This window comes from Simochromis diagramma, unplaced genomic scaffold, assembly GCF_900408965.1.
Source record: "Simochromis diagramma unplaced genomic scaffold, fSimDia1.1 OVJJ01000753.1, whole genome shotgun sequence".
Classification (NCBI taxonomy): domain Eukaryota; kingdom Metazoa; phylum Chordata; class Actinopteri; order Cichliformes; family Cichlidae; genus Simochromis; species Simochromis diagramma.
The window spans coordinates 21,887,127-21,912,744 of record NW_024387523.1 but is presented as its reverse complement, the minus strand read 5'-3'; the positions used below and the strand labels follow the sequence as shown (position 1 = coordinate 21,912,744).

Here is a 25,618-nt window from a genome sequence, read left to right as displayed (position 1 = left end):
TTTCCCAGTTTAGCTTTGTACTGGTTTCTATAGAGCCTCTTTCCCGTTCTGTAAATAAAGTCCCCATTCTGGTGAGTTTGTGTTTGGGTCCAATTCCTGCCTGCACACAGCTGATTATGACAACAACACATAACCATAAAGGTGGAAAAGAATTCATACAGAAACTGAGAATTTTTTTAGCTTGCAAATATCACATATTTGATTTTTGTCCAAGCGATCTTCAGATTAATCACTTCTGACTGGAAAATGTTGAAACTCTGAATTTGTTCTTTTTCTGTGCAGCTGCTGATGTAACAGTCGCAGTGCTCCCGGCTTTGACCTTGCACCAAGTGTCTTTCAACTCCTCAGCTCTACAGTTATTTAAATCTTGGCTCTCTTTGCCTTCTCGTCCTTGGCAACCTTCACAGGAGCATAAAGTACAGACCGCACAGCATGCAATCGGAGTTGACTCCGAATCATTTCCCTGCATGTCCACCCTGAGTTTAAAATCGCTGAACTTGAAGTGCTGGATATTAGTCACAATTGTAAAGCACAGACTGTAAATAAAAGATTTCATGTTAGCATTTTTCATCACTGCCATGCTGGTGTTTTGGAGCCAGGAGAGTCATGATCTGTGGCTTTTGTGACGTTTTAAAGCGTTTCAGTTTAAATTTTTCGCTTCCTCTAGTGCTTAAAAGTTTAGATTCGTATATGTGGTAATTTTAGTTTTGGATTCCTGTTTGAGTTTATTTACTATTGTTACAAAGAACCTGATTTCTCTTGTTATTGTTTAGTCTTTGACTTCTGTCTTTACTACATGAATTTTGCTTTGTGATCCTATGCTTTGATTCACTGATGTTAGCAGAGGTGAGGCCTAGCAGACAGATAAAAGCTACACCTGCTGGTTTTACACACTGTACAATTGTTATAAAAGGGAAACTAATCCATAGAAGTCTAAACTTGATGTTAAAAAGTCCTACTGTTTATTTGCATGGCATAAAACTATTTCATACATTAACATGAGATTCATTATGTGCCTCGTGATCCCAAAAATCTGAGAACAGATTAATAAAAGTTAAAAAAAAATCCTACTTGAATGAGCTTTAGCCAGTCTCATTTGAAAGGAACTAGAGCTGTGCTGTGTTAATAAGTCTGGATCAAATTGGCACAATAAGCAGCAGACAGCAGACCATCACTAGTTTCTCTACAGTAAAATGGTATAGCATGGTATCGGTAGAATAAGTAAGTAAGTAAGTAAGTAAATAAAAGGGAGAGGGGGAGAAAAAAGCTAGCGTCTTATCATTTCAGCTAATATCATGTCTTGGTTGTACATATTCCCCGACTAATGCGACTAATAGAAAATTAATTACCACATTCTAATTTCCGTCTACTGAACCCGGAAACTTTGTAGTCCCCGGGCAGTTTGTGAAAGTCATTTGCTTTTCCTGACTGATAATAAAGTAATAAACTGTAGCAGCAAGAAAAATATCCTCAACTACAACAAAATCTACAACAACATAATCTTTTCAGCTCAGTTTTAATTAGAACACAGTTTGAGGCCCATATAAATGAAAAGTGCCCGCCATACATAAAATACCTATTGCTGCAGTAAATGAGTGCCCAACGTGAATGTTTGAATGTCTGCTTAGATAAAGCGACTGCGATTAGCCTCACTAGGAACTTTCAGTTAAATGAAATTAAATCAGGCACATTTTCAATCAGAGCAATAAAATCGGTGCCGTACGCACAGGTTGAATTAAACAAACACCTCCATACATCACAAATTCCCTCGATTGTTCACTTGATTGTTTCTTAATAAAACAGGAAGGAGGAGGCAGGAGAAGCCCCTCTAATTGTTTTCATGTCTTTCTCTTTTTTTTTCATTTCTGCCTGTCATCACCTTAACTACAAAAAGGAAAGAGAAAAAAGCAAACACAGTGATGACTTCCTGACTGCTACTTAATTAAACACATCCAGGGTTTAACCCAACACTTTAAATGGCAGTAGTTAGAGTTCCGGTGCTTTGTAATTCTCAGACAACTCTATCAGAGCTGCCTCAAACTATTTTAATTGGAAATTTAACTCTTCATACGCCAAAGGCTGTCCACCAGTTTATGTAGACATCATGCTTCTGTATCCTAAATGAACACTGCCTGCTTAGAATAGACGTAAACAAAGACTCCTTGATTAGCAGTGTTCATGTACTGTGAAATACTGTACACTCATGCTTTGAAGCCCCAGTTTGTGTGATGCTGCCTAAAAAAAAGTAAAAATATGAAAAAAAAATCTACGTGTATGTTTACAATATTTCATAACAATTAAGGGACTGAAGTGTAAAAGGTTTGTGTGTGTGTGTGTGTGTGTGTGTGTGAGCTAGTTTCTTTTGTAATTTCACTCATTCTTTATTAGCATTGTGGGTATAATTAGGATGTATTGAGACAGAGATCATGCGCTGGCAACAGATAAATAAATGTGGTTTATGTTGGAGTGAGAAAATGTGAAGCATTTCCTGGAGTCTCTTTTTCTGAACTATGCTCAATTGCACATACCCACTCCAGACACAAACTGCAACAACTGGGTGACATTTAGAAGGTAAATATCCTGTCAAATGTCATAAATCTTCCATCCAAGCTCATTTGTGAAATGTGAAAGATGATTAAAGATGTCAAATCTAAACTGAGAGAGAAAAAAAAAGAACATTCTAAATGCCATCACTGGAAACATTTTATAATTAATTGCCTACTCAGAGCACACAGAAAGGAAGGTTACAATTTAGTCTAAAAATATCTATAAAAGTGTAGGTGATGCTGTGAGCGTAACAAAGCTTGAGATGCGCTTAAAACAAGGGGGCTTTGTTGTTGTGTGCCACAACCACCACCAGGGAGCACTGGAAGCACTGAATATAACACTGTTTTTAATTTTATATTTTTATATTTTAACAGTTTTTTTTAAACTGCTAAAAGAATAATTCCCATTCTCTCAATAAAATACTCACTAGTCCAAATCAATTTGTCTTTTGGAAAACCTCAGGCTTTCTTTTTAATGAATATCAGGACAATTTGCAGAAATACATTTTTCATGTTGATTCACTTGCAATGCATAAGAGTAATAAAGGCAATGGTTAAAAACAAATGCAACATATACAGGTGTCCCAGTTCTTACACACAACAGCTCAAAGTTGTTTTTGTTGCTATGAAGGCAATGAAAACTAATATAAACCTATTCAGATTCTGAGGTTGAGTTGTGAGTTGAAGTTTAGAAATAATCTTGTTAGCAGAGGTGAAAAGCAAGAAATACGATTATCAAAACAAGGAATTTCAGATCAAATCTGAGTCATTATGATAGACCATATTTTTCATGTAATGAAATAAAGAAATGTATAGTCTGAAATTTATCTGCCTCATAGAGTGATTTAATCACTAATATCTCTCTTTCCATGTTTTCCTTCCACATTCATTAATTCATACAAATATATTGGATAAGATTTTCTAGCTAGTTATTATATTTACATGTAATATATATTACATTGATATCCTATATACAAATGTGAGCTGTGAAAGTGTAACACTACCATCTGCTTTTTTAATAAACACATACACAAAACAGTTAAACAGTGAAGAAGAAAGAAAAACCAAAATCATATTTCAGGTCATCTGATCTGTTTGTATATGGGGTAGAAAGTGGAGACATGTCTTTCCATACACGGGCGCACGCACACACACACGCACACACACACTCGCGCGCGCGCGCACACACACACGCACTTATAGACACTTGCCATGATGCTTCCACTGTCCTGACATTCCAAACCGACTTTCTGCTTCCTGCAGATTTGTTGACAATCATTACATTTTGAAATCATCCAAAGGATCTTTTAAATATCATCCATTTACAACATAATACACTGGATAGAAAAACCATATACCAGACTTTAGGAACGATTGAATGGTAAAATCACAAATACTGATTAATTACATTTAGATTTTGACTTAATGCGATACTGTATCACAAAACTGCACCTCAAGCAATTTGATCTGAAGTTAAATAAAGTTTCTTTTAGTCTTTCCCAAGACAAATTGTACTAGATTCAAACATCACTCACACTCTCTTATGAGTGGTGAAGGAATTCTCTTGGAACAAAAGCAACAAATACTATAAAACAACACATAAAACTGTATTACTGTCAAGTTTAACATTTACAAGTATCAAAAATAGAAGTATTTATTTTCCTGAAAAATGCTCCCCATCAGCATTACATTGATCAGTATTACTGCTGAGGATGTTTATGGTTCGAAAAAACCTTCATATTCAATAAAATCATAGGTTTTGCAGAGGCTGTGCTGTGAGGACCACAACAGCTTTTAATCAGCTCAGAAACACAAGTGTACATGTTGGTTTAAGGTTTGAATCTTTCAAGCTCAAATCGTCAAGTCCAAGTCTGTCCCAGGAAAACAACCAATTAAAGAAAGACTGGAGATGGGGAGCAGGGGGTGAGGGGAGGGTAACTTACTTGCTATCTTCGAGGTCAAAGACAACATGGTTAATGATGTCATCAGTTTTCAGAAAACGCTGAATATCTTCAAACACTTTCTGTCTGATAAACACACAAGCATAGTCAAGCGTCGAATATTCGAATCACAGTCCTTGAAATATGTTTAAAAAACCTATCCTCTATATTTACAGCAGCAGTAAATATCTGAGTCATTATTAAATACTTATTGCTCAAATACTTATATACCTCCTGCTGTGATCGCTATACTTCCTCTTTAGGCTGTAACATCAGTCAGTCATCTGTTCTTTTCTGCTCACAAAAGTTTTTGGTCAATTTATTCAGTCTGTTAGTGTCACCAGCTGTGATGGTATAATGGATAAAGCTGATCAAATACAAAAGCAATCCAGGAGGTTTAAACATTTCCCCTGCTGCCACCTCTTGCTGTGACTGGACATAGGTGTTTCACATCATTACACCAGGTTTCATTATATTACATGCTAATAGTTTGCTATTGTCCAGTATTAAAACCCTGTCATCACCTCTGTTGCTTTTCTGGAATAACGGATTTAGCTCTGAGCAGTAGGCCTATGATTAGTGCAATGTGAAGAAAAACCACTAGCAGACTTGTAAAACTTGACTTTAGAAATATTGCAAAATAAAAGGTATCAATTTTACCTTCAAACAAATGACAATAAGCAAGAAAAGTCAACATCATCAGGTGATAAAGACATGAAAAATAATAAATATAATAATAATAAAAAGAGAAGTAATAAAAGAAATTTTAATAAGTTTAGCTGCCATGTTGGCCCCTTAAACTGATTTCAAAACGATATTGACCAGGTTCCCATCTTTCAACATGAGTACCTGTTAGAACATACCATATTAGGAATACAGTTAGTGGTAAACATGTGGCCATCTGGAGTGAACGCTCTCCATTCTTTTCACTATAAAAATGCTTAGAGGTCTAACTTTCTAGGTACCTGTTACATGAACTACATTATTATTGCATGTATCTACCTCTGTATGTTGGGTTTGCGTGGGGCCATGGGTTGATGTCCTGGTGGTGGAAGATGACCCCAGAAATCAGGAAAGGCCAGGATGCTAAAATCTGGAATGGATTTGGTTTTGGAAGCTACAGCACAATATAGCTTGGGATCATGGTGCCGCTCCAGTAACCTGTCTATTATTGTATGATGATAAAATTCTTCTGTTCCATCTTCTTCATTATCTTGCTCATCTTCTCTCTGACATGGGGAGGCTTCTCCCCTAGAATTAAAAAGGAATGAGGTTAGACTCCTAAGATGAGAATTCAAAAGCAACAGCAAAGTCAGAAAGATTTAAATTCTTTCAGTGATGCGCCGAACACCAGAAACCAAACAAAACAAAACCAAATAAAAGTTAGGCTGACGGGACTAGGGTGATAGTACTGCTGGAAGAAGAATAACAATGTAGCCCATGAGGTAGAGCAGGTCCTCTACTAATTGGAAGGTTGGTCCCTGTCTGCTCCAGTCTACACCCCAAATATCCTCGCGCAAGATACTAACCCCAAGCTGCTCAAGTTGCAATTCCATTAGAGTATGTGAATGTTAAATAGAAAGCACTTCTGTAGACAAAATGAAGGTGTGAATGGATGAATCAGGCAAGTTGGATTTCTGCATCATATAAATAAATGCCACAGTTCTGGCCTTGAATCTGCCTCATGCCGCTTGTCAGTTTAACAAGCAGTAGATTTAAGTTTTTGACAGTTTGTTTTGCATTGTCAGGATAATTTACATTTCAGTTAAAACAGCTTGACAGAAACTTAGTCCATGCAGTACATGCAGTTAGCATGAAGACTTTGAGCTTACATTGCCCCTCTAACCATGGTCCTGAACCCAGGGCTTGTGCCCAGGATGCTGCTGTGACTGTGGAAATCACACGCTTCTAAATGGGCAGCAGCTGAAGAGTGAGAAAGGGAAAATAATCCATTGAGTTTTTAAATTCCTACAAAACAAATGAAGGAGCTAATGCAGTGATGTGAAAGAATTTTTGTGAAATTAACTTGTAATTCTTTGAAGAGGTCCCGAGTATTGTTTACTTGGCAGAGCAAATAAAAATCAGTGGAATTAATGAGAATGAAAAGAAATGTTTCTTTGCTGTGTTTTTTACTCTTTGACTGTACTTAACTGGTAACTTTGCATGTTTAGGTGCTATAAATTTATATAACTTATCGTATGCTGTCCTTGGCCAGGACACTCCTTGGCCAGTTTTTTCCTGGTTAAATAGAGGTTAACATTTTTAGCCGTTATAAAGCTGTGTTTAAAAACATTGTTATAAACATTCAAATATATTAATGATTTTGCTCTTAAAAGTAGATGGTAAAGAGTGCTACTCAAAAAGAAAAAAAAGAAAAAAAAAAGAAAAAAAAAAAAGCAATTTGATCTGAAAAAGCTCTACTATTGCCTAAAGAGAAAAAAAAAAAATCAGTTCATGACAGCAGACTGTATGAAGTAAAGCTATGTATTTGTTATTTTGGAGACAGAAGCATTGCAACACAGAATGACAAACACTCACCTCTCAAACACACCCTTAGAGTCAGACAACAAAGACAAAAAGCCAATACTTTTTCACTAACAATAGTGACTTTACAATCACTATTGTTTCCTTCCCCTTACTGTCCTTGTATCTGCTATCTTGGACATTCTGTTCTGAATGCTCCCCAGCATAACCAAAATGTATGTGTGTCAGAGTAGTGTAAATAATCCAGATAAGCCAGTTATTTAACTTAGAACCAGACATATGGTCCTAATTGCTTCATGATACAGTGTGCAAACATGCAGGTGTAAAGGAAAATTTGTGTTCCAGCTCACCGAACCTGTACTATTAGCATGCAATTGTAAATTTCTTGTTCAAATGTAGGCAAGTCAAACTCACTATGAAGTGGATGGTTAAAACAATTAACAATAAAATGAGCCTTTATTACAACACATGCTTGTAATAAATGGCCAAAAGCCCGTCTTGCCAACGCCCTGAAAAACAAAGTTAGAAAAGACAATAAACCCCTGCTGCAGTTCACCACAAGAGCAGTGACATTCAATACAGAATTAAAGTTTTTCCATTCATACAAATCCTTCCTTTATTGTGTAAACTCACCACAGAACATCATGTACCCTACTTCTAAGAGTGGAGAATAGATTTATAGTCTGTCACATGAATGTAGTGGCAGATGTCCTGTGCAAGCCACGTTCACTGTCCTCTCTTCATCCTTGTCACCACTTGGTTGCTCTGATAATCACACACAAGCACACCCTATTCAACAAGAGAGTAACAGCAATATAATCCTATAATCATATTTAAAAGAGGAGGCTAGGAATCCACATTTCTTAACAGTAATGTTATCAAATGTGGATTGCCAATCTTGGTAATGCGAAATCATCATCAGTGAAAACAGAAGTTGCATTAACTTTTAACTGACTTTACATGGCCAATCTGTTTCTTTTTGCTCTCTCCCATTCTCTATTTCCCTCTCTTTGTCTTCTCAGTCAATTTATTTATTTATTTTCTTGGGCACTGAGTTGCTGCGGCTATGGAGGTTTTGAGAATGGCAGTGGGTGAAAGAAGGTGAAGAGTGGTGACTAGAAAGTTCTTTACCAACTCAGGTAGGGAGTCTAGCAGCCAACGAAAGCCAGAAACCAGCCTGTGTAGTTTAAGAACTACCTCTTCATTTTACTTTTTACACGGCTCAGTCAACCACTCATTACCAAACAAATTTCCCACTTGTGTGACTAATAAAGGTTTATTTTTGTCTCAGCTTATCTTATTACACACCCTCTCCACAATATCAATAATGGTCTCCTTTTCCTCATCATAGAGGCTACTGGGTCCATTATTGGTCAGAGCATGCTGTGACGATGTGGAGTAACGTGTATCCAAATGCAGACTGCAGAAAGTTAACAGGTGTAAGTGAGAACTGACCTTCAATCGAGTTCAAAACAAAGGGAGAGCTGAAAAGCTAACAGAAAAAGACAAAAAAAATAGAAATAGATGTAGCAAAATGTGTCAAATTAACTGACATGTTAGCCGTCGAGGCTGCTGCTGCTACAGCTGCACTGTTAAAGGTAGTGCCAACAACAACTTGTATCCCTCTCAATCACAGGAAACTACTGTTGTTAGCTTTAGCTGTGTAGACGTGAAGGAAGATGGACAGCAGTGACAACAACAGAGTGAGGAATAGATGGAGTAAAAGTGTAATTAACATGATAGAAAAATAGATATGAATCATGAGAAAAGGAGAGATACAAGTGAAATAAAAGCTACTTTGATCATAAGCCACTGTAGTAACCCACAACTAACTATACCAACCTGGTTAAAAAGAAAAGCTGCTTCAGCATCTATAATATTGTCATGGTCCAGGGCCATGTTGGCCCAGCATTCTTTGTTTTCATGTATTTTTGTATTTTGTTCTTTATTTAGGCCATGGTTCCTGAGTTGCTCTGTTAAGTTGTTCCTTATTTGATTTCCCCTTGTGACTTTTACCCCCTGTGTGCTCCTCTGTGTATCTGTGAGCCCTCGTCTCCCCTCCTTGTGTTTCATTCAATGTTTTCCCCAGCCGTTATGTCTGTGCTCTCTCTCTCTTCCTGTCTGCGCCTCTGTGTACTTCCTGTTTTACTTTGACAGTCTCTCGTCAGTATGCGTCATGTTGTATTCACTACTGCCCTGTCTCGTTATGATTATCTGTGTCAGCTGTGTTCCCCATGTGCTCCCACTTCCCTCGTTAACCCTCTGTGTATTTATGTCCGCGTCTCCCTCAGTTCTGTGTCATGTTCTCCCTCATGACTGTGTGCCCCTCCGTGTGTTTCCTCGTGTGTTTCCTCGTGTGTTTCCTCGTGTGTTTCCTCGTGTGTTTCCTCGTGTGTTTCCTCGTGTGTTTCCTCGTGTGTTTCCTCGTGTGTTTCCTCGTGTGTTTCCTCGTGTGTTTCCTCGTGTGTTTCCTCGTGAGTCAGTTCCTTTATGACTTCCCAGTTTAGTTTCATATTATTTTGTATCGCCTTAACTTCCGTCAGCAATAAAACTGTGTTTTGAGTTCATTCCTGCCTCTGTGAGCTTGCGTTTGGGTCCTCATCCTGCCTCCACACAGCCTAATCATGACAAATATAATATAAATACAAGAGACAAACTGAAATACATCCATGTGGAACTTACACATAAACTCAATTTCAGTGAAGAGAGATCATTAGAAAGAACTAACTATTTATTAAGGTAGAAATTTCAGTTATGCTATTTCATGATTGGACTTCAAAGGCCCATCACAGCAGAATGAAATCCTGGCAGTGATAGAAATTTGGGCAGGACCCCCAAAGAAAAGCAATCTTACCGTGGTAGAAAGTTCCTTTCTAAAGAATATAACATGAACTTTAGCTGCAGGATTGGAAAGATACAGGGTAAGACATAAAATGAGTACAGATGCATCATGGCGAGTGAGAAAGCTGAGGGAATGGTCTGGATAGCAAAGAGGTAGAGTGAGGCAGAGCAGTGACTGAGCCAGCATCGGGGCTCAAGGACAATTGGAGGTCAGGGCCCTGTTTCAGAAAGCCGGTTTAGTGCAAACTCTGAGTAAGTATACCCTGAGTTAACGAAAACTCTGGGTTTTCAGTTTCACAAAGTGAGTTTAGATTAATTCTGAGTGAGTCACTATGACGACACACTCCGTGAAGCTAACCTGCCCCCTAGCAGGTTTACTTCAACTAACCCTGACTTTCTCCGCCTCTTTGTCGGAAACCTGACTGTAGGAAGTGTCAGACATGGCGTGCCCCTTCCTTGAAGAGCCAGTAGATGTTGAAGCCCAAATTCTCTGCAGAGCTCTCCGCCGGGAGAGAGTGATTAGAGCGCATTTTATCATTTCCTGATGATTTCCTGTGTGAACGTTACCGTTTTTCAGCACAATCTATAATTTATTTGAATAACATCCTCAGGCCTAATATTGCTCATGTGACACATCGCGGACATCCTCTCAGTTCTGTACATATTATTTGTATTGCACTTCGTTTTTTTGCAAACGGGAGCTTTCTCTATAATATTGGTGACGCTGAGCACGTTTCCAAGGCTACGTCTGTCGGGCAGTCAGGAATGTTACAGTTGCACTGAAACGTCTCCTGTACTCGTTTGTGGTGTTCCCCGGTCATAGACCCACAAGATTTATCAAAGAGGGATTCCTGTTTCACTATGTGAACAGGAAGTCTTTCCACAGCATTAATGTACAGGTACATAGTTCCCTGTAGCATTTCAAACTAACAAATTATTTCATTATAGTAATGGATGCTAATTTGTGTTCTCTGCACTGTGAAGATCATATGTGATGCTGCCAACATTATCACAAATGTGGAAGCCAAGTGGCCAGGCTCTGTTCATGACTCACGAATTTTTTGTGAATGTACACTGAGCACAAAATTTGGACATGGTGAGTTGAAAATACTTTAAACTATATAAAGACCAATTGCTACAGGGACATTTGAACTGAAGTGTATCCTTCTGTCTTAGGAGAGTTCACTGGCCACTTGCTTGGTGATAGGGGGTATCCATGTTTACCCTATTTGCTTACCCCTTACCCCTTACCCTGACCCTGAACCGGGCCCACAGCAGTGATATAATCTGGCTCATTGCAGGACAAGAGCCAGAGTTGAAATGACTATCGGAATGCTTAAGGCCCGGTTCCAGTGCCTTCAAAGACTCAGGGTCACCCCAGAAAGGGCATGTGACATTATTGTGGCATGTGTGATTCTTCACAACATTGCCACAATTAGAGGAGAACACTGTCCTTATGAACCAAACATCAGCAGTGATCCAAACCATGAACATCCTGACCCTCCCACGGACATACAAGATGGAAGAGCAGTCAGAGACACCATATGTCACAATCATTTCCTTTGACCCATCATCTCAACATGTTGAAAGAAGAATAAACAGATTTTTTGTTCAACTGGCTTTATTGGTCGCCTGTATTTCCTGTACACAAAGTATTAATAAGTATATTATTATGTTGTTCAAACACTGAAATAATTCGTCCATCTCTCACCACTTCACCCACCCTTAACTGATGTTCCAGCAGTAAAATCTCAATCTTGGTCTTTTGGATCTGCTGCTTGAAGTGTTCCATTTCCAAGTCACATTTTTTTATTTTCTTGATCAAATAGGTCTTGTACAGCTGCTTTACAGGGAGCTATTGAAACACAGAAAATAGCATTGACATTCATAGTACATGCCTACTTAGGTTGGTTGTAAATCAGTGCTGAACATCTTACTGAGGAAAGGTTTGTTGGAGAAGTGGCTGGACCCTCTTCCTCTTCATTTCCATCATCACTCTGTTAGAGACATAGAAAGTCCATGGTTTTATTATAGTACCACATTTTATTCAATTGTTATATTTTCCATTGTAAGATGTAAACCTCATAAAGTGTCTCTGTTGCTTCCTCCTCTGTAACAGCTGTCAATGTTTCTTCATTATTTTCCTGTAGTAAAGAAATTAACAACATTGCTGTTCTACTGTAAACTCATGTAATCTGTGGAGTATTACTCACAACTGCATGTTGGTCTGGCTCAACAGGAGGCTGCACCAGATGCAGTACACCATCACCATCAACTGATAGAATATGAGGTTTATACAGGTCACTCATAACTTACAAGGGACCAAATGGCAATTAACAAACATATACCAATCACCTTACACTTCATTGTCATTATGCTCTCAAAGACAACCAAGACTGAGGGAAGGCAAAATCAGTAGGAAAATAACTTCACTACAAAATAATTCATTATGGTAAAGAGTTTATCAAATGAATGAGTAGCACTGCAAAGGTGACTGTGAAGAAAGGATGCACATCATGTATTATTTTGAATTTACCTCTTATGTAGGCACTTGTGTCTTGCGGGGTTATTGACTCAGAGGATGTCCCCGCAGAGATGCCTTCGGCCACAGGGCGCCCACTGTTTTGGCTGAGGGCCAACTGCTCAGCCTCTGTGAGTGGTGGTGGTGGAGGACCCTCACCTGTTTTTCAGGCCTCTGCTTTTTTTCTGTTGGCTATAACGGGTCACATTTGAGCATACAGAGTAAGCAAATATGTACTTGTAATGTGCTCAGATAATTTCAATAAGTGCTTACAGAAAGAAAATTAATGTAGCCTCTAACTGCAATTGATTTACATCGGACAAACAGACCAAACACTATAGCTCATAATACAATTACACCTCACCTGTTTGGACTATATTTTTATATTTCATTTTTACTTGCTGCCAGGAACGTTTGGGGCCTGTTGGGTTGCACCTGCGCTCACATCACATCACGAAATAAAATGTATAAAAAATAAAATATAATAAAATAACATGTTAAATGGGTGGAAATCCCTAGATCAATGTTTAAATTAACACTCACGCATTGACTCTGTCGGCTATGTTTTGCCATGCATGCTCCCTTTGTTTTGCAGCTGAGGCTGTGTTACTTTTTTTCCGCAAAATTTGCATGTTATCGGCATATGCTGCCATCAGAATTTCGGCCTCAAGCGCTGTAAAATACATTGACCGCGCCTTCTTTCCCTCCGTCTCCATGGTGACTCGCTTAATCTGTGCTCCACTAATTAGGTCTTTATGTATCCTCGTGCGCGTGCTTAACTTGGGGTTAAAGCAACTCCGCGTTGATTGAACTAATAGTTATCAGCCTTTCTGAAACCGAATATTCCGAGTTGGACAGTTCGGGGTTACTCAACCCCGTGTATCGTTTTTAACTCTGAGTTTTCTAAACCCGCTTTCTGAAACAGACCCCAGGAGAGTGCCATGTTTGAGGTAAGGAATGAGATTAGATTGAAGTTAAGAGAGAGAAGGAGAGCCTGTAAAAAAGGCTCATTGCCAACGTACACCAGGAGAGACACCATGGAAAAGTTGATGAGGTGAAGGAGAAGAGAGACAACAGAGAGCCTGCATTAAGACTCAATGCTGCTGATGACCAGCAGAAAGTACAGAGCCTTCGCTGAAGCTGAGAGTTGCAAAATACAGGAGGCAAGAGAGAGCCTGCATTAAGGCTCAAGGCTGCTGATGGCCAGGAGAGCACAGAGTGTGTGATAATGCTGAGAGTTGGCAAAGGTCAGGGGAGAGAAGAGAGAAACAGCTTGCATTCAGGCAGAAAGGGTGATGTGTGTTGGGATAGTGAATGGAGAACCTACAGCAAAGATTGGAGTCTACTGAAGCTCACCCAATGAAACACTTGTAAATGGGACCAGAAATGTGAGTAAAGCTACCACCACCATGTAGACTTGAGATGAGTTTAAGACTTGAGCGACTTAGAAGAGAAAATCAGAACCACAGGTAAAAAAAAAAAAAGAATGATGTGAGCAAAAACACAAATGCAGGATGGTGCTGGAAATGAATTGGATGCAAGAAGAAAAGGCCATTATTGACCAACAGTTCACTTGTGGATAAGAGGGGAAAAGCCTTGTGAAGTTGTCAAACCTCTAATTGAGTTAAAGTCTTGTTTGAATTAGCCATCAGTGAAGAATGGACACATCTTTGCTTCAATATTTGTACTGTAATATGAGGATTTATGCACTGACAATTCTAACCTCATATGAACATACAAACTCCACACGTAGCTGAATAAATTTACTTCTCATCTAGGAAGACTCAAAGTCTCAAAGCCAAAAGGAGATGACACGATAGACAAAAGTGTCAGTGGAAACAGTACACAGCTGGATAGTGTAGTGGTAGGACTACACATATCTGGGGATTGCAAGTTCGATTCCCACCTGGTATCCGGTAAGGGTCCTGGCTAGGCACCACATGCTAAAAACCAGCCCTGGAATGGCGTGGCTATGTGTCCTGTCCGCAGTTCAGAACACAAGCAGTTCACTATATGTTGTACTGTGTATGTGACAAATAAAAAATAGTGTTGTATTGTACACAGTTAGGTGCCATTGACACAAAACTTAAGTGTGTTTTTTTTCTTTTTGAATACATAGGGATCATCATAGCGGACTGAGTGTACTTCTGTAAAAATGACTTGTGCAGATATATAACATCATTGGTAAACATATTGCCCTATCAGGAAATACTGGGGCATGATGGATTTTTTCCCCAATACAATGCCCTACAACGTCACAATGATAACATGAAGTATCACAAAATCACACATTGCATGAATATGTCTTAAAATGTCTTACACCCAACGATTTTAGTCACTTCTGCTCCAATCATAATGGTAAACATAATAAAATACACCACATTATTATGTATTGCTTCATGGTCATTGGTCAAAGGTCAGGGTCACACGAATTATGAAAAAGTTTTAGTTTCTACTGGATCGACTACAAATGTTAAAGCTATGTATTAGTCATTGACATAAGCACTTAATTTGTTTGAGCTTTTTAAAACATTGTTTCTTTGCAATACAACATTCTATGACTTCACTGTGACACAGACAGAAGTAATATACTAGATTTCCATATTACCAGTGCTGACATCAGTGTAAATAATCCATGAAAACAATGCAGATGTCATTATTTGGGATTATCACTACTAATGCCAACATATACCACTGATATCATTAAAAAAGGCCAGAAGGCCCCCGTATTTAAGTTTTTCTCTGCAAGGTTTCTTTTTTAACTTGAGCAATAGTGAGCCAGTCAGTGCAAACATGGAACAACAAATGAACAACAACAACAAAAAAAAAAAAACAGAAAAAAATGTACTACATTAATATCAGTCTGACTCAGAACATTTTTAGTCTTGACGCATGCCCTATGACCAAGATATAGAAAATTTTGGGGATCTCCATTTTAAGGTCTCTAGTCTTGATGTAGCAACCCTGACTCAGAGTCATACAAGTCACAAATTATGACAAATGTATGTAAATGTGTGTGCTGTTGTTGTCTGCAACAACAACAACAACAACAACAACACAGGACCACCATTCATTTTTTTTAAATGAATAATATTGTGTGAGATTTTAATACAAAAAGAACAATGGGACAAAAAATTACTCTGACTCATGGAAATGGCAAAAATGCTTCCTCACCGCAAAGTTTTGTGTGTGTCTGCAAAATGGACAGATTGATAGATCAAATGTGTGATGTCAACAGAATTTGACTGTGTGCTCTAATGTGGCAGTAACAAGCATGTGAACCAGCCCTATTCTAATCTACCTTTTTCTGAGGAGAGACAACAGCAACTAATATGCAAATCTCATTCAAATGTTAAGGTAAGTAATATATAAGAATACGATTCATAATTGGGAAAAAACACAAACTTTGTCCACATTTATTAAGTGACAGAAGCACAGCTAAGTTGCAGAGATCCTAATCACGTGGATTCATATTTAACATGTTGTTGTTTTTGTTTTTTCCCCCAGCGAAGAGTGAAATGGAGAGCATGCGCGCACGCGGTCTGCTTCGGCTTTTTAAAATGAAAATTGATACTATATAATTGTTTATTAATCGCTGTGTGTTGTCTCAGTGAATAAACTGGATATAAACAGAGCTCACATTGTGATTATTTACACCTTTAAGGATTACACCTTTAGGAGTCACATTAGGACAAAGTTGAACAAAGTAAGGTTTTGTGGAAGACTTCATAGTCTGCAGGTCGGTTTCCAAACGCGAACATGGGAACGTGAGGAAATCCGCACAAACCACACCGCTCCACACCTTTGTCAGAGACGAAGGCATCGCGTTCTCGGGTAGCAAACGTGTTAGTTACCTGTGAGTGACACGGTGAAAAAGTTGTCACCGATAGTGAGTCTATGCGATTTTTGTACTTGTATTTCATAAAACTAGACCAGAAAGGGATTTCCTCGCAGACCGGGTAAGTCATATAGAAAAGTATCATATTTTTACAAATGATGCGGTAAAAAAAGCTTAATTTTTGCTGATGTTATTTTCTTTATTTTCTTATGAGTGAATACAAATATCAATACATAAAACGTCATCTGTTTTATGTAGCCAAATGTTTACTTTCCTGAAAATAAACACGACTTCTTTATTTATTTGTTTAGTTTTTAATGGTTTTGTATAAGTGGCAATTAAGTTAAGACTTATCCTTGCAAGACTATATCGTTCGTTTTGCACAATATGGATATTAAATAAGCATTATATGACGTCTTTTCTTGTTGTGAGCATAACTTGTGTGTATCTCCACACACTCTGTCTGCAGATTGGTAATGTTTCCTGGTCGCACATCTAGAATGATTTCAAAATTTAAGGTACTTGTTTTCCTGATGTGTTTCACTTGCATTTGTGTGTATTTCAAAACGGGCTACCATTTGACTCATTATGCTGTGGACCAAAAGCTGTGTGCTTGCATAAAATGTTTATCAGAGGACAAGCAGTTGCTGCTGGATCGATCGAATAGAAGTGTTCAACCATTTTTGACTGCAAACTTAAACCTCTCACAGGATGAATTCAACTGGTGGAAGGTAAGTAGCCACCAGGAAAGGATGACATTTCTAAACCCCCCCAGCTCATTTGGTCTAACAACAAAGTTTATTTGAAATGTCTGACAGGATTTGCAGGCTGAAAGCCGTAGCTTCAGAGTTTATGAAACAACGGTGGCCAACTTGTTTCAGATCTTCCCAAAGAATCCAGATGTTATACAACCCAAATATGACCACTGCAGGACTTGTGCTGTGGTGGGTAATTCTGGTAATTTAAGGAGATCGCATTATGGACCGCTGATAGATTTACATGAAGTTGTCATAAGGTACTTTCTAAGCTAAAGCAATTTTTCTTTACCATTAAATTCAAATTCAAATTCAAATTTTATTTGTCACGTACACAGTCATACACAGTACGATATGCAGTGAAATGCTTAGATATGCAGTGAAATGCAGTGAAATATCCCCTCCTACACAAAAGATCCAAACTGATGTGAAATATATCCCTTTGTGCTGTTTAGAATGAACACTGGTATTACCAGAGGCTTTGAAAAAGACGTTGGAAACAAGACAACTCATCGTGTCATGTATCCAGAGAGTGCTGTGGATTTGGATGACAACACCAATTTTGTACTGTTTCCCTTTAAGATACAGGACTTTGAGTGGCTCATTAATGCCTCTACAACAGGGTTTACTGGAAGGTGAGTTCTATTTTTCAGGGCTACATGCACATGTATTTGAAATTTATTTAACTAGACTCAGTGTCTCATTTACAAGAGACCTGTTTTAGACAACATAATTAAATGAAAATAATAAAATAGAAAAAATAAAATAGCAAAATCTGCCTCATTAAGATCAAGTTCCCAGTGATGGAAATGAAAAGTGATGAAAGTCTTTCTGTAATGTATTCCACGAAGAGAGACCTCAAATGACGGCACCTTCTTACTAAGCTCTCTACAAACTGATTATCCTGAAATCATACTATGACTACATTTTTATGCAACATGCAGACAGATGAAGTGTCCTCATAACAACTCATCTTACTGTAGTTCATTTAAGTATGCTTTTGTACTGTTCTTAGGATTGTGACTTAATATAAAGTAAAAATAAAAAAATTAAATAAAGACTCTTAATGCTTGTTGAAAAGTTATTTTATGTAAACCATTTTTAGGCAGTTGTGCAGCCACTAATTTGGGCACATGAAAATCATACATTCAATCATACAATCATTTTGTACTTTAATTTATTTTGTTTCAGATAAAATATTCTGATTTCATCTGAGCTTGCCCAGCTTTCTTCTTGGTCCCACCAATGCCACCCCATTAAAAGAAAAAATTCAATTCAATTCAATTCAATTTTATTTATATAGCGCCAAATCACAGCATAAGTCGCCTCAAGGCGCTTCATAGATACAGAGAAAAAAACCCAACAATCATATGACCCCCTATGAGCAAGCACTTTGGCAACAGTGGGAAGGAAAAACTCCCTTTTAACAGGAAGAAACCTCCGGCAGAACCAGGCTCAGGGAGGGGCGGCCATCTGCTGCGACCGGTTGGGGTGAGAGAAGGAAGACAGGATAAAAGACATGCTGTGGAAGAGAGACAGAGGTTAATAACAGATATGATTCAATGCAGAGAGGTCTGTTAATACATAGTGAGTGAGAAAGGTGACTGGAAAGGAAAAACTCAATGCATCATGGGAATCCCCCGGCAGCTTATGTCTATTGCAGCGTAACTAAGGGAGGATTCAGGGTCACCTGGTCCAGCCCTAACTATATGCTTTAGCAAAAAGGAAAGTTTTAAGCCTAATCTTAAAAGTAGAGATAGTGTCTGTCTCCCGAATCCAAACTGGAAGCTGGTTCCACAGAAGAGGGGCCTGAAAACTGAAGGCTCTCCCTCCCATTCTACTTTTAAATACTCTAGGAACAACAAGTAGGCCTGCAGAGCGAGAGCGAAGTGCTCTAATAGGGTGATATGGTACTACAAGGTCATTGAGATAAGATGGGGCCTGATTATTTAAGACCTTGTATGTGAGGAGCAGGATTTTGAATTCAATTCTGGATTTAACAGGAAGCCAATGAAGGGAAGCCAAAACAGGAGAAATATGCTCTCTCTTTCTAGTCCCTGTCAGTACTCTTGCTGCAGCATTTTGGATTAGCTGAAGGCTTTTCAGTGAGTTTTTTGGACATCCTGATAATAATGAATTACAGTAGTCCAGCCTGGAAGTAATAAATGCATGAACTAGTTTTTCAGCGTCACTCTGAGACAGGATATTTCTAACTTTAGAGATGTTGCGCAAATGGAAGAACGCAGTCTTACATATTTGTTTAATATGTGCATTGAAGGACATGTCCTGGTCAAAAATGACTCCAAGGTTCCTCACAGTGTTACTGGAGGCCAAGGTAATGCCATCCAGAGTAAGAATCTGGTTAGATACCATATTTCTAGGCTTTTCAGGGCCGAGTACAATAACCTCAGTTTTATCTGAATTAAGAAGCAGAAAGTTAGCGGCCATCCAGGTCTTTATGTCTTTGAGACATTCCTGCAGTTTAACTCATTGGTGTGTGTTATGTGGCTTCATGGACAGATAGAGCTGGGTGTCATCTGCATAGCAGTGAAAATGTATGCTATGTCTTCTAATGATACTGCCTAAGGGAAGCATGTATAATGTAAACAGAATTGGTCCTAGCACTGAACCCTGTGGAACTCCATAATTAACCTCAGTGTGTGAAGAGGACTCTCCATTTACATGCACAAATTGGAGTCTATTAGATAGATATGATACAAACCACTGCAATGCAGTACCTGTAATACCTACAGCATGTTCTAATCGCTCTAATAGGATATTATGGTCAACAGTATCGAACGCTGCACTAAGGTCTAGCAGGACAAGCACAGAGATGAGTCAACTGTCAGAGGCCATAAGAAGATCATTTGTAACCTTCACTAAAGCTGTTTCTGTGCTGTGATGAGCTCTGAAACCTGACTGAAACTCTTCAAATAAACCATTCCTCTGCAGATGATCTGTTAGCTGTTTGACAACTACTCTTTCAAGGATTTTTGATATGAAAGGAAGGTTGGAGATTGGCCTATAATTAGCTAAGACTGCTGGGTCTAGAGATGGCTTTTTGAGTAAAGGTTTAACTACAGCCAGCTTGAAGGCCTGTGGTACATAGCCGATCTTTAGAGATAGGTTGATCATATTTAAGATCGAAGAATTAATTAATGGCAGGACTTCTTTGAGCAGTTTTGTAGGAATGGGGTCTAAAAGACACGTTGATGGTTTGGAGGAAGTAATTATTGAAGTTAACTCAGAAAGATCAATTGGAGAAAAAGAGTCTAACTTAACATCGATGGTACTAAGAGTAGCTGTAGATAATATTACATCTGTGGGATGATTACTGGTAATTTTTTCTCTAATGATAAAAATTTTATTTGTGAAGAAGTTCATGAAGTCATTACTAGTTAACGTTAAAGGGATGGTTGGCTCAACAGAGCTCTGACTGTTTGTCAGCCTGGCTACAGTGCTGAAGAGAAACCTGGGGTTGTTCTTTTTTTCTTCAATCAGTGATGAATAGTAAGATGTTCTGGCTTTGCGGAGGGCTTTCTTATAAAGCAGCAAACTATTTCTCCAGGCTAAATGATGATCCTCTAAATCTGTGACACGCCATTTCCTCTCCAGATTACGAGTCATCTGCTTTAGGCTACGTGTTTGAGAATTATACCACGGAGTCAGGTACTTCTGATTAGAGACCTTAGTTTTCACAGGAGCTACAGTATCCAGAGTCGTACGTAGTGAGGAGGTGAAATTATTAACAAGATAATCGACTTCTGTTGGGGTAGCGTTCAGATAGCTGCTCTGCTCTGTGTTGGTACAGGGCATTGAAGATGATAACAGTGGGTGGATTATATTCTTAAACTTAGTTACAGCACTTTCAGAAAGACATCTACTTTGATAAAGTCTACTCTTCACCGCTGTGTAATCAATTATTGTAAATGTAAATGTTATCAGGAAATGATCAGACAGGAGAGGGTTTTCAGGAAACACTGTTAAATGTTCAGTTCCTATGCCATATGTTAAAACAAGATCTAGAGTGTGATTAAAGTGGTGGGTGGGTTCTTTTACATTTTGAGAGAAACCAATTGAGTCTAATAACAGATTAAATGCCATGTTGAGGCTGTCATTTTTAGCATCTACATGGATGTTAAAATCACCCACAATAATTATTTTATCTGAGCTGAGAACTAAATCAGATAAAAAGTCTGAGAAATCAGACAGAAACTCTGTGTAAGGCCCAGGTGGACGATAGATGATAACAAGTAAGACTGGTTTCTGAGTTTCACAGCTGGGGTGGACAAGGCTAAGCATCAGGCTTTCAAATGAATTAAAAGTCTGTCTTGGTCTTTCATTAATTAATAGGCTGGTGTGAAAAATTGCTGCCACACCGCCCCCCCGGCCTGTGCTTCGAGATTTCTGGTAGTTAGAATGACTCGGGGGTGTAGATTTATTTAAACTAACATAATCATCCTGCTGCAACCAGGTTTCTGTAAGGCAGAGTAAATCAATTTGTTGATCAATTATTAAGTCATGTACTAACAGAGACTTGGAGGAGAGAGACCTAATATTTAATAATCCACATTTCACTGTTTTACTCTTTGGTTCAGATGTGGATACTGTATTGTTCTTTCTTTGTAATTGTTTATGTTTAAGTTGTTTGTTGATGGTTTTTAGTTTGTTTTTTGTCTGTTTGGGAGCTGACACAGTCTCTATGGAGATGGGTTTTTGGGGGGGTAGCAGGAGGAGAGAAGCTGCAGAGAGGCGTGTAAGACTGCAACTCTGCTTCCTGGTCCCAACTCTGGATAGTCATATTTTGGGGGGTTTAATAAATTTGTCCATATTTCTAGAAATGAGAGCTGCTCCATCCAAAGTGGGATGGATGCCGTCTCTCCTAACAAGACCAGGTTTCCTCCAGAAGGTTTGCCAATTATCTATGAAGCATCGTTTCTGGACACCACTCAGACAGCCAGCAATTTAAGGAGAAGATGCGGCTAAACATGTCACTCCTGGTCTGATTGGGGAGGGGACCAGAGAAAACTACAGAGTCCGACATTGAATAAAATAATACTCTAAGGTTTAGATGTTACAGTCAGCATACACTACCTTCTTCTCTCCCAGCTGCTAAAATTACCGACACCTGCTACTAAGCAAAGTATCTCAAAAGATTTCCCCTAGATTGTCTTGCAGTACAGAATTTACATCAAATGCAAAAATAGAATGCCAGTGCATGAATTCAACATGTACGCAGATTAAAAGGATTTGGCTGATGGATGTAGTTTAAGGTGAAATAAGGTGAATTTCTGTATCAAACCATTACTCTGATCCTTCTCCATGTTCAAGACGGACCATGCCTTTTTTAGCTTTGTTTTTGTTAAACACCTACTTCATATTTTTCAATGTCATGCTGTTTCCAACAGGTCATATATGCCAGTGAAATCAAAGATCAAAACTAACAAGGATTTGGTGAGTAACGTCAATGGCAAAGCTTCCTGGTGGCAATGGTAAACATGAAAATAAAAGCTGTTTAAAGGCTCATTCTAATTTCTAACAGGTCATGGTGGTAAATCCAGCTTTTATGAAATATGTACATGAGGTTTGGCTTAGAAATAAGGGACGTTATCCATCCACTGGCTTTATGGCTTTGATTCTTGCACTTCACATTTGTGATGAGGTAAGTACAAAGTTTTCAGTTTCTGAAGTGCCAGACGTACAAAATAAAACATGATTTTTATTGTCATACAAGCTGGTCCATTTGAGTCTTTGCTAATTTGTTCTTTTGTTCTTATATTGCTCTCCTAAATAGATGTGCATTTCAAAAGTTCAAAATGTCTTTGGTGAAGATCAGAGCAGGTTTACCCACCAGTACCACTTGATTAAAAAACTCTGGTTTAATCTGTGAATGGTTAAATTTCAGTTCACATGCCCTATGAAAGTGAAAGCTGTTGCAAGTATTTTTGATGTGTCCCCTTCTTAAATTGACTAGATTACATTCTAGAAGACATTCCTTCATGGAAAGCTTTTTAGCTAAACCTCTCAATAAGAGGTTTTGTCATTGTATACTCATGGTATAATCATGGTGTTTCCATTTAGTGCTCAGGTCGCTGTCCAACTGTTCATTTCATTTTTCAGCAGCCATTGTTTGGATTTTAGTTAAAAAAGGGACATTTTGTTCATGCATTTGTTTCCCATTCATTCATATGTTCCTTTTTTGTCTTCCTAGGTTGATGTGTTTGGTTATGGCGCTGACAGTGATGGAAACTGGAGTCACTACTGGGAAATACTCACAAACAAAAGGTTAAGAACTGGAGTACATCCTGGAAATTATGAGTATAACATCATCCAGCAACTAGCTCAGCAACAAAAAATTAAGTTCTATGAAGGCCTAATGAAAAAAATGTGATTGAATGCCATACACTCAGTGGGGAAAGAACTGAAAGCCAAATGGATGTGTATCTATAACTATAGTAATTTCCTAACCCTCCTAACTGAAACTGATATTGGGAATCTTTAGGAAGGACTAGTAATCATGAAAGGGGTTATGTTAAAGAATTCATTGGATATGTGACATTTTGGTAGTTTCCCCCCCTAATCCATAGCTTAAATTAACCATGTAAAAAATGTACCCAGGGGTTATACTCTTTAGTAGTTTCTAACATCTATGGTTCTTAAGAAATGAAGTATTTTCTTAAGAGTTGGCAGAATTACAAGAAGACAGACAACAGCAGTATTATTCTTAGTTAAAGTAAGCTGTTTGCATGAAAAGGAAAATGGTGTGGTAAAGTAACTTATAACATAGAGGGTGTTTAATTCAGTCACCAAATATTTAGATTTGTAGAATTTTACAGGGTTGATCTCCTTAAACTTGTGTTATTGTTATTATGCAAGTGGAGAGCTGTCATACTCTCAGAGTAGGAAGGACTCAAACACACAAACACAAACAGAGGCAGGCAGTCTTTTCGTTCAAGCTCGGGTCCTCTACCAGAGGCCTGCGAGTTTGAGGGTCCTGCGCAGTATCTTAGCTGTTCCTAGGACTGCACTCTTCTGGACAGAGATCTCCGATGTTATTCCTTGGATCTGCTGGAGCCACTCGCCTGGCCTGGGAGTCACCGCAGTGCTCAGATTACTACTGGGACCACTGTTACCTTCACTCTCCACATCTTCTCGAGCTCTTCTCAGAGCCCTTGGTATTTCTCAAGCTTCTCGTGTTCCTTCTTCCTGATGTTGCTGTCATTCAAAACCACTACATCTATCACTCACATGTGGGCAGATGTTCCAATCAAATATTAATTATTGTCACAAAAGCATTGTGGTTAGGCATGATCATGATTTCTAGTAGGGATAGTATGGATATATCAGCATTTTTCTGACAACCTAATTTTGTCCCTACCACTGCTGCCATAACCACCACATCAAATAAAACATAGCACTTATTAGTGAATGTATGTTCTGCTGGACCCCTGGAGTGCATTCCTGACTATCCATTGTAAACAGTTTTTTTTTTTGTCGTTGTAGTTTTATGTATTTTTGAATCATACACAGCAAATGATTTTTTTTTGGTCAGATTGATGTGGAACACCAGATTTGACAATGTGCTGAAAAAGGTATGCTGCTTTTCAAGGGGTGGACCGCTGGCCGAATTATTTTCCTCAGTACTTTCCAAATTAAAGATATAACCAAGGCAATAGACGGTTCATGATTTAATGACCTCCAGAAAATCATTAACCACCAGCATGAAAAGAAAAACCTGTTCAAACTCCCTCAAATGGAATAAAAACAGAGATAAAAAAATAATATTAATATATATTCATATTAATATATTAATATTAATAATATTAATAAGGTTGCTTATTAAAGATCTATCCATGTCCACATGCACATCTTGGATAAAGAGACTCACATGGAAGTATTTGAGTGTTTTGCAATTACAAAATTTAAATTAGAATTAAACAAATTTGACTTTTAGACTAATGGATCACAAAAGTTTAAAGTTAGATATATCATTATAGATGATGATACATAGAGGGTGCTCTTTTACGTCTTACTGAAGCAGAAGAAACTTGTAAAACATAACACATTGGGTTATGTGTAACTGTAAACCTACACACAGTCTCTTTTCTCCTGGGACTTATACTCCCAACAGGCAGTATTCCTTTCAAATTCATGGCTTACAAGAGAAGAAGAAGCTGTTTAGAACAAACAAAAATGTAAATATATAAAATCAGATAGAGTGGCTATGAATGTAATGACAAGAATGCAAAAGACAAATGATGAAAACCTGGAAAGCCAGTTGCCTGGAAATCAAAGGGATAACATAGGGAGACAAACAACCAATCAAGCTAACATCCAGTTATCTTGAGTGGTTTAAAATAGCTAATTTTAAAATAACACTTCACCTAGAATCCACACAGTGACAAAGAGACCACAAGTCATCAACTGTAAGAAATTTGAAAAGATTTAAAGATTATTTGTAGTTTACATCCACTACCTGGCCTTGTTACACAAAAGCTGACAAAATAATCAGTTTCCTGTGCTCAAGTAAAAGGCATATGAGCAAAATAATTTGTTTGTTGTTATGACCAGGGTAAAATGATGAAACTGACATTTGCCAACTTTTAATTGTACTTTGGGATGCTGAACATTGGAATTATATGACAGTTGTTAAACAGGTCAGATTAACACGCTGTGAAATTGCTTCTTTTTAG

At 38.2% G+C, this 25,618-nt stretch overlaps 1 protein-coding gene across 3 annotated transcripts; it reads left to right on the top strand.

Annotated features, from left to right (window-relative positions):
• The first annotated feature begins 16,510 nt into the window (after positions 1–16,510).
• LOC120727250 (CMP-N-acetylneuraminate-beta-galactosamide-alpha-2,3-sialyltransferase 1-like) lies at positions 16,511–24,649 on the top strand. Of its 3 annotated transcripts, XM_040021462.1 has the most exons (6): positions 16,511–16,901; positions 16,989–17,185; positions 17,381–17,560; positions 22,334–22,379; positions 22,468–22,587; positions 23,137–24,649. In XM_040021462.1, exons 1-6 carry the CDS (start codon positions 16,647–16,649, stop codon positions 23,314–23,316), a joined length of 978 nt encoding a protein of 325 aa, XP_039877396.1. In that variant the 5' UTR covers positions 16,511–16,646; the 3' UTR covers positions 23,317–24,649. The 3 variants fall into 3 exon arrangements, with proteins under 3 accessions (XP_039877396.1, XP_039877397.1, XP_039877398.1); XM_040021464.1 differs by lacking the exon at positions 16,511–16,901 and having other exon boundaries at positions 16,934–17,185; XM_040021463.1 differs by lacking the exon at positions 23,137–24,649 and having other exon boundaries at positions 22,334–22,580.
• Positions 24,650–25,618: the final 969 nt, after the last annotated feature.

Bases quoted from the DNA above. Each gene is read 5' to 3' on its own strand.
- LOC120727250 (XM_040021462.1), top strand. From the start codon at position 16,647: ATGTTTCCTGGTCGCACATCTAGAATGATTTCAAAATTTAAGGTACTT. The intron at 22,380-22,467 runs GTGAGTAACGTC...AATTTCTAACAG, and splicing joins TCAAAACTAACAAGGATTTG to GTCATGGTGGTAAATCCAGC. The intron at 22,588-23,136 runs GTAAGTACAAAG...TTGTCTTCCTAG, and splicing joins CACTTCACATTTGTGATGAG to GTTGATGTGTTTGGTTATGG.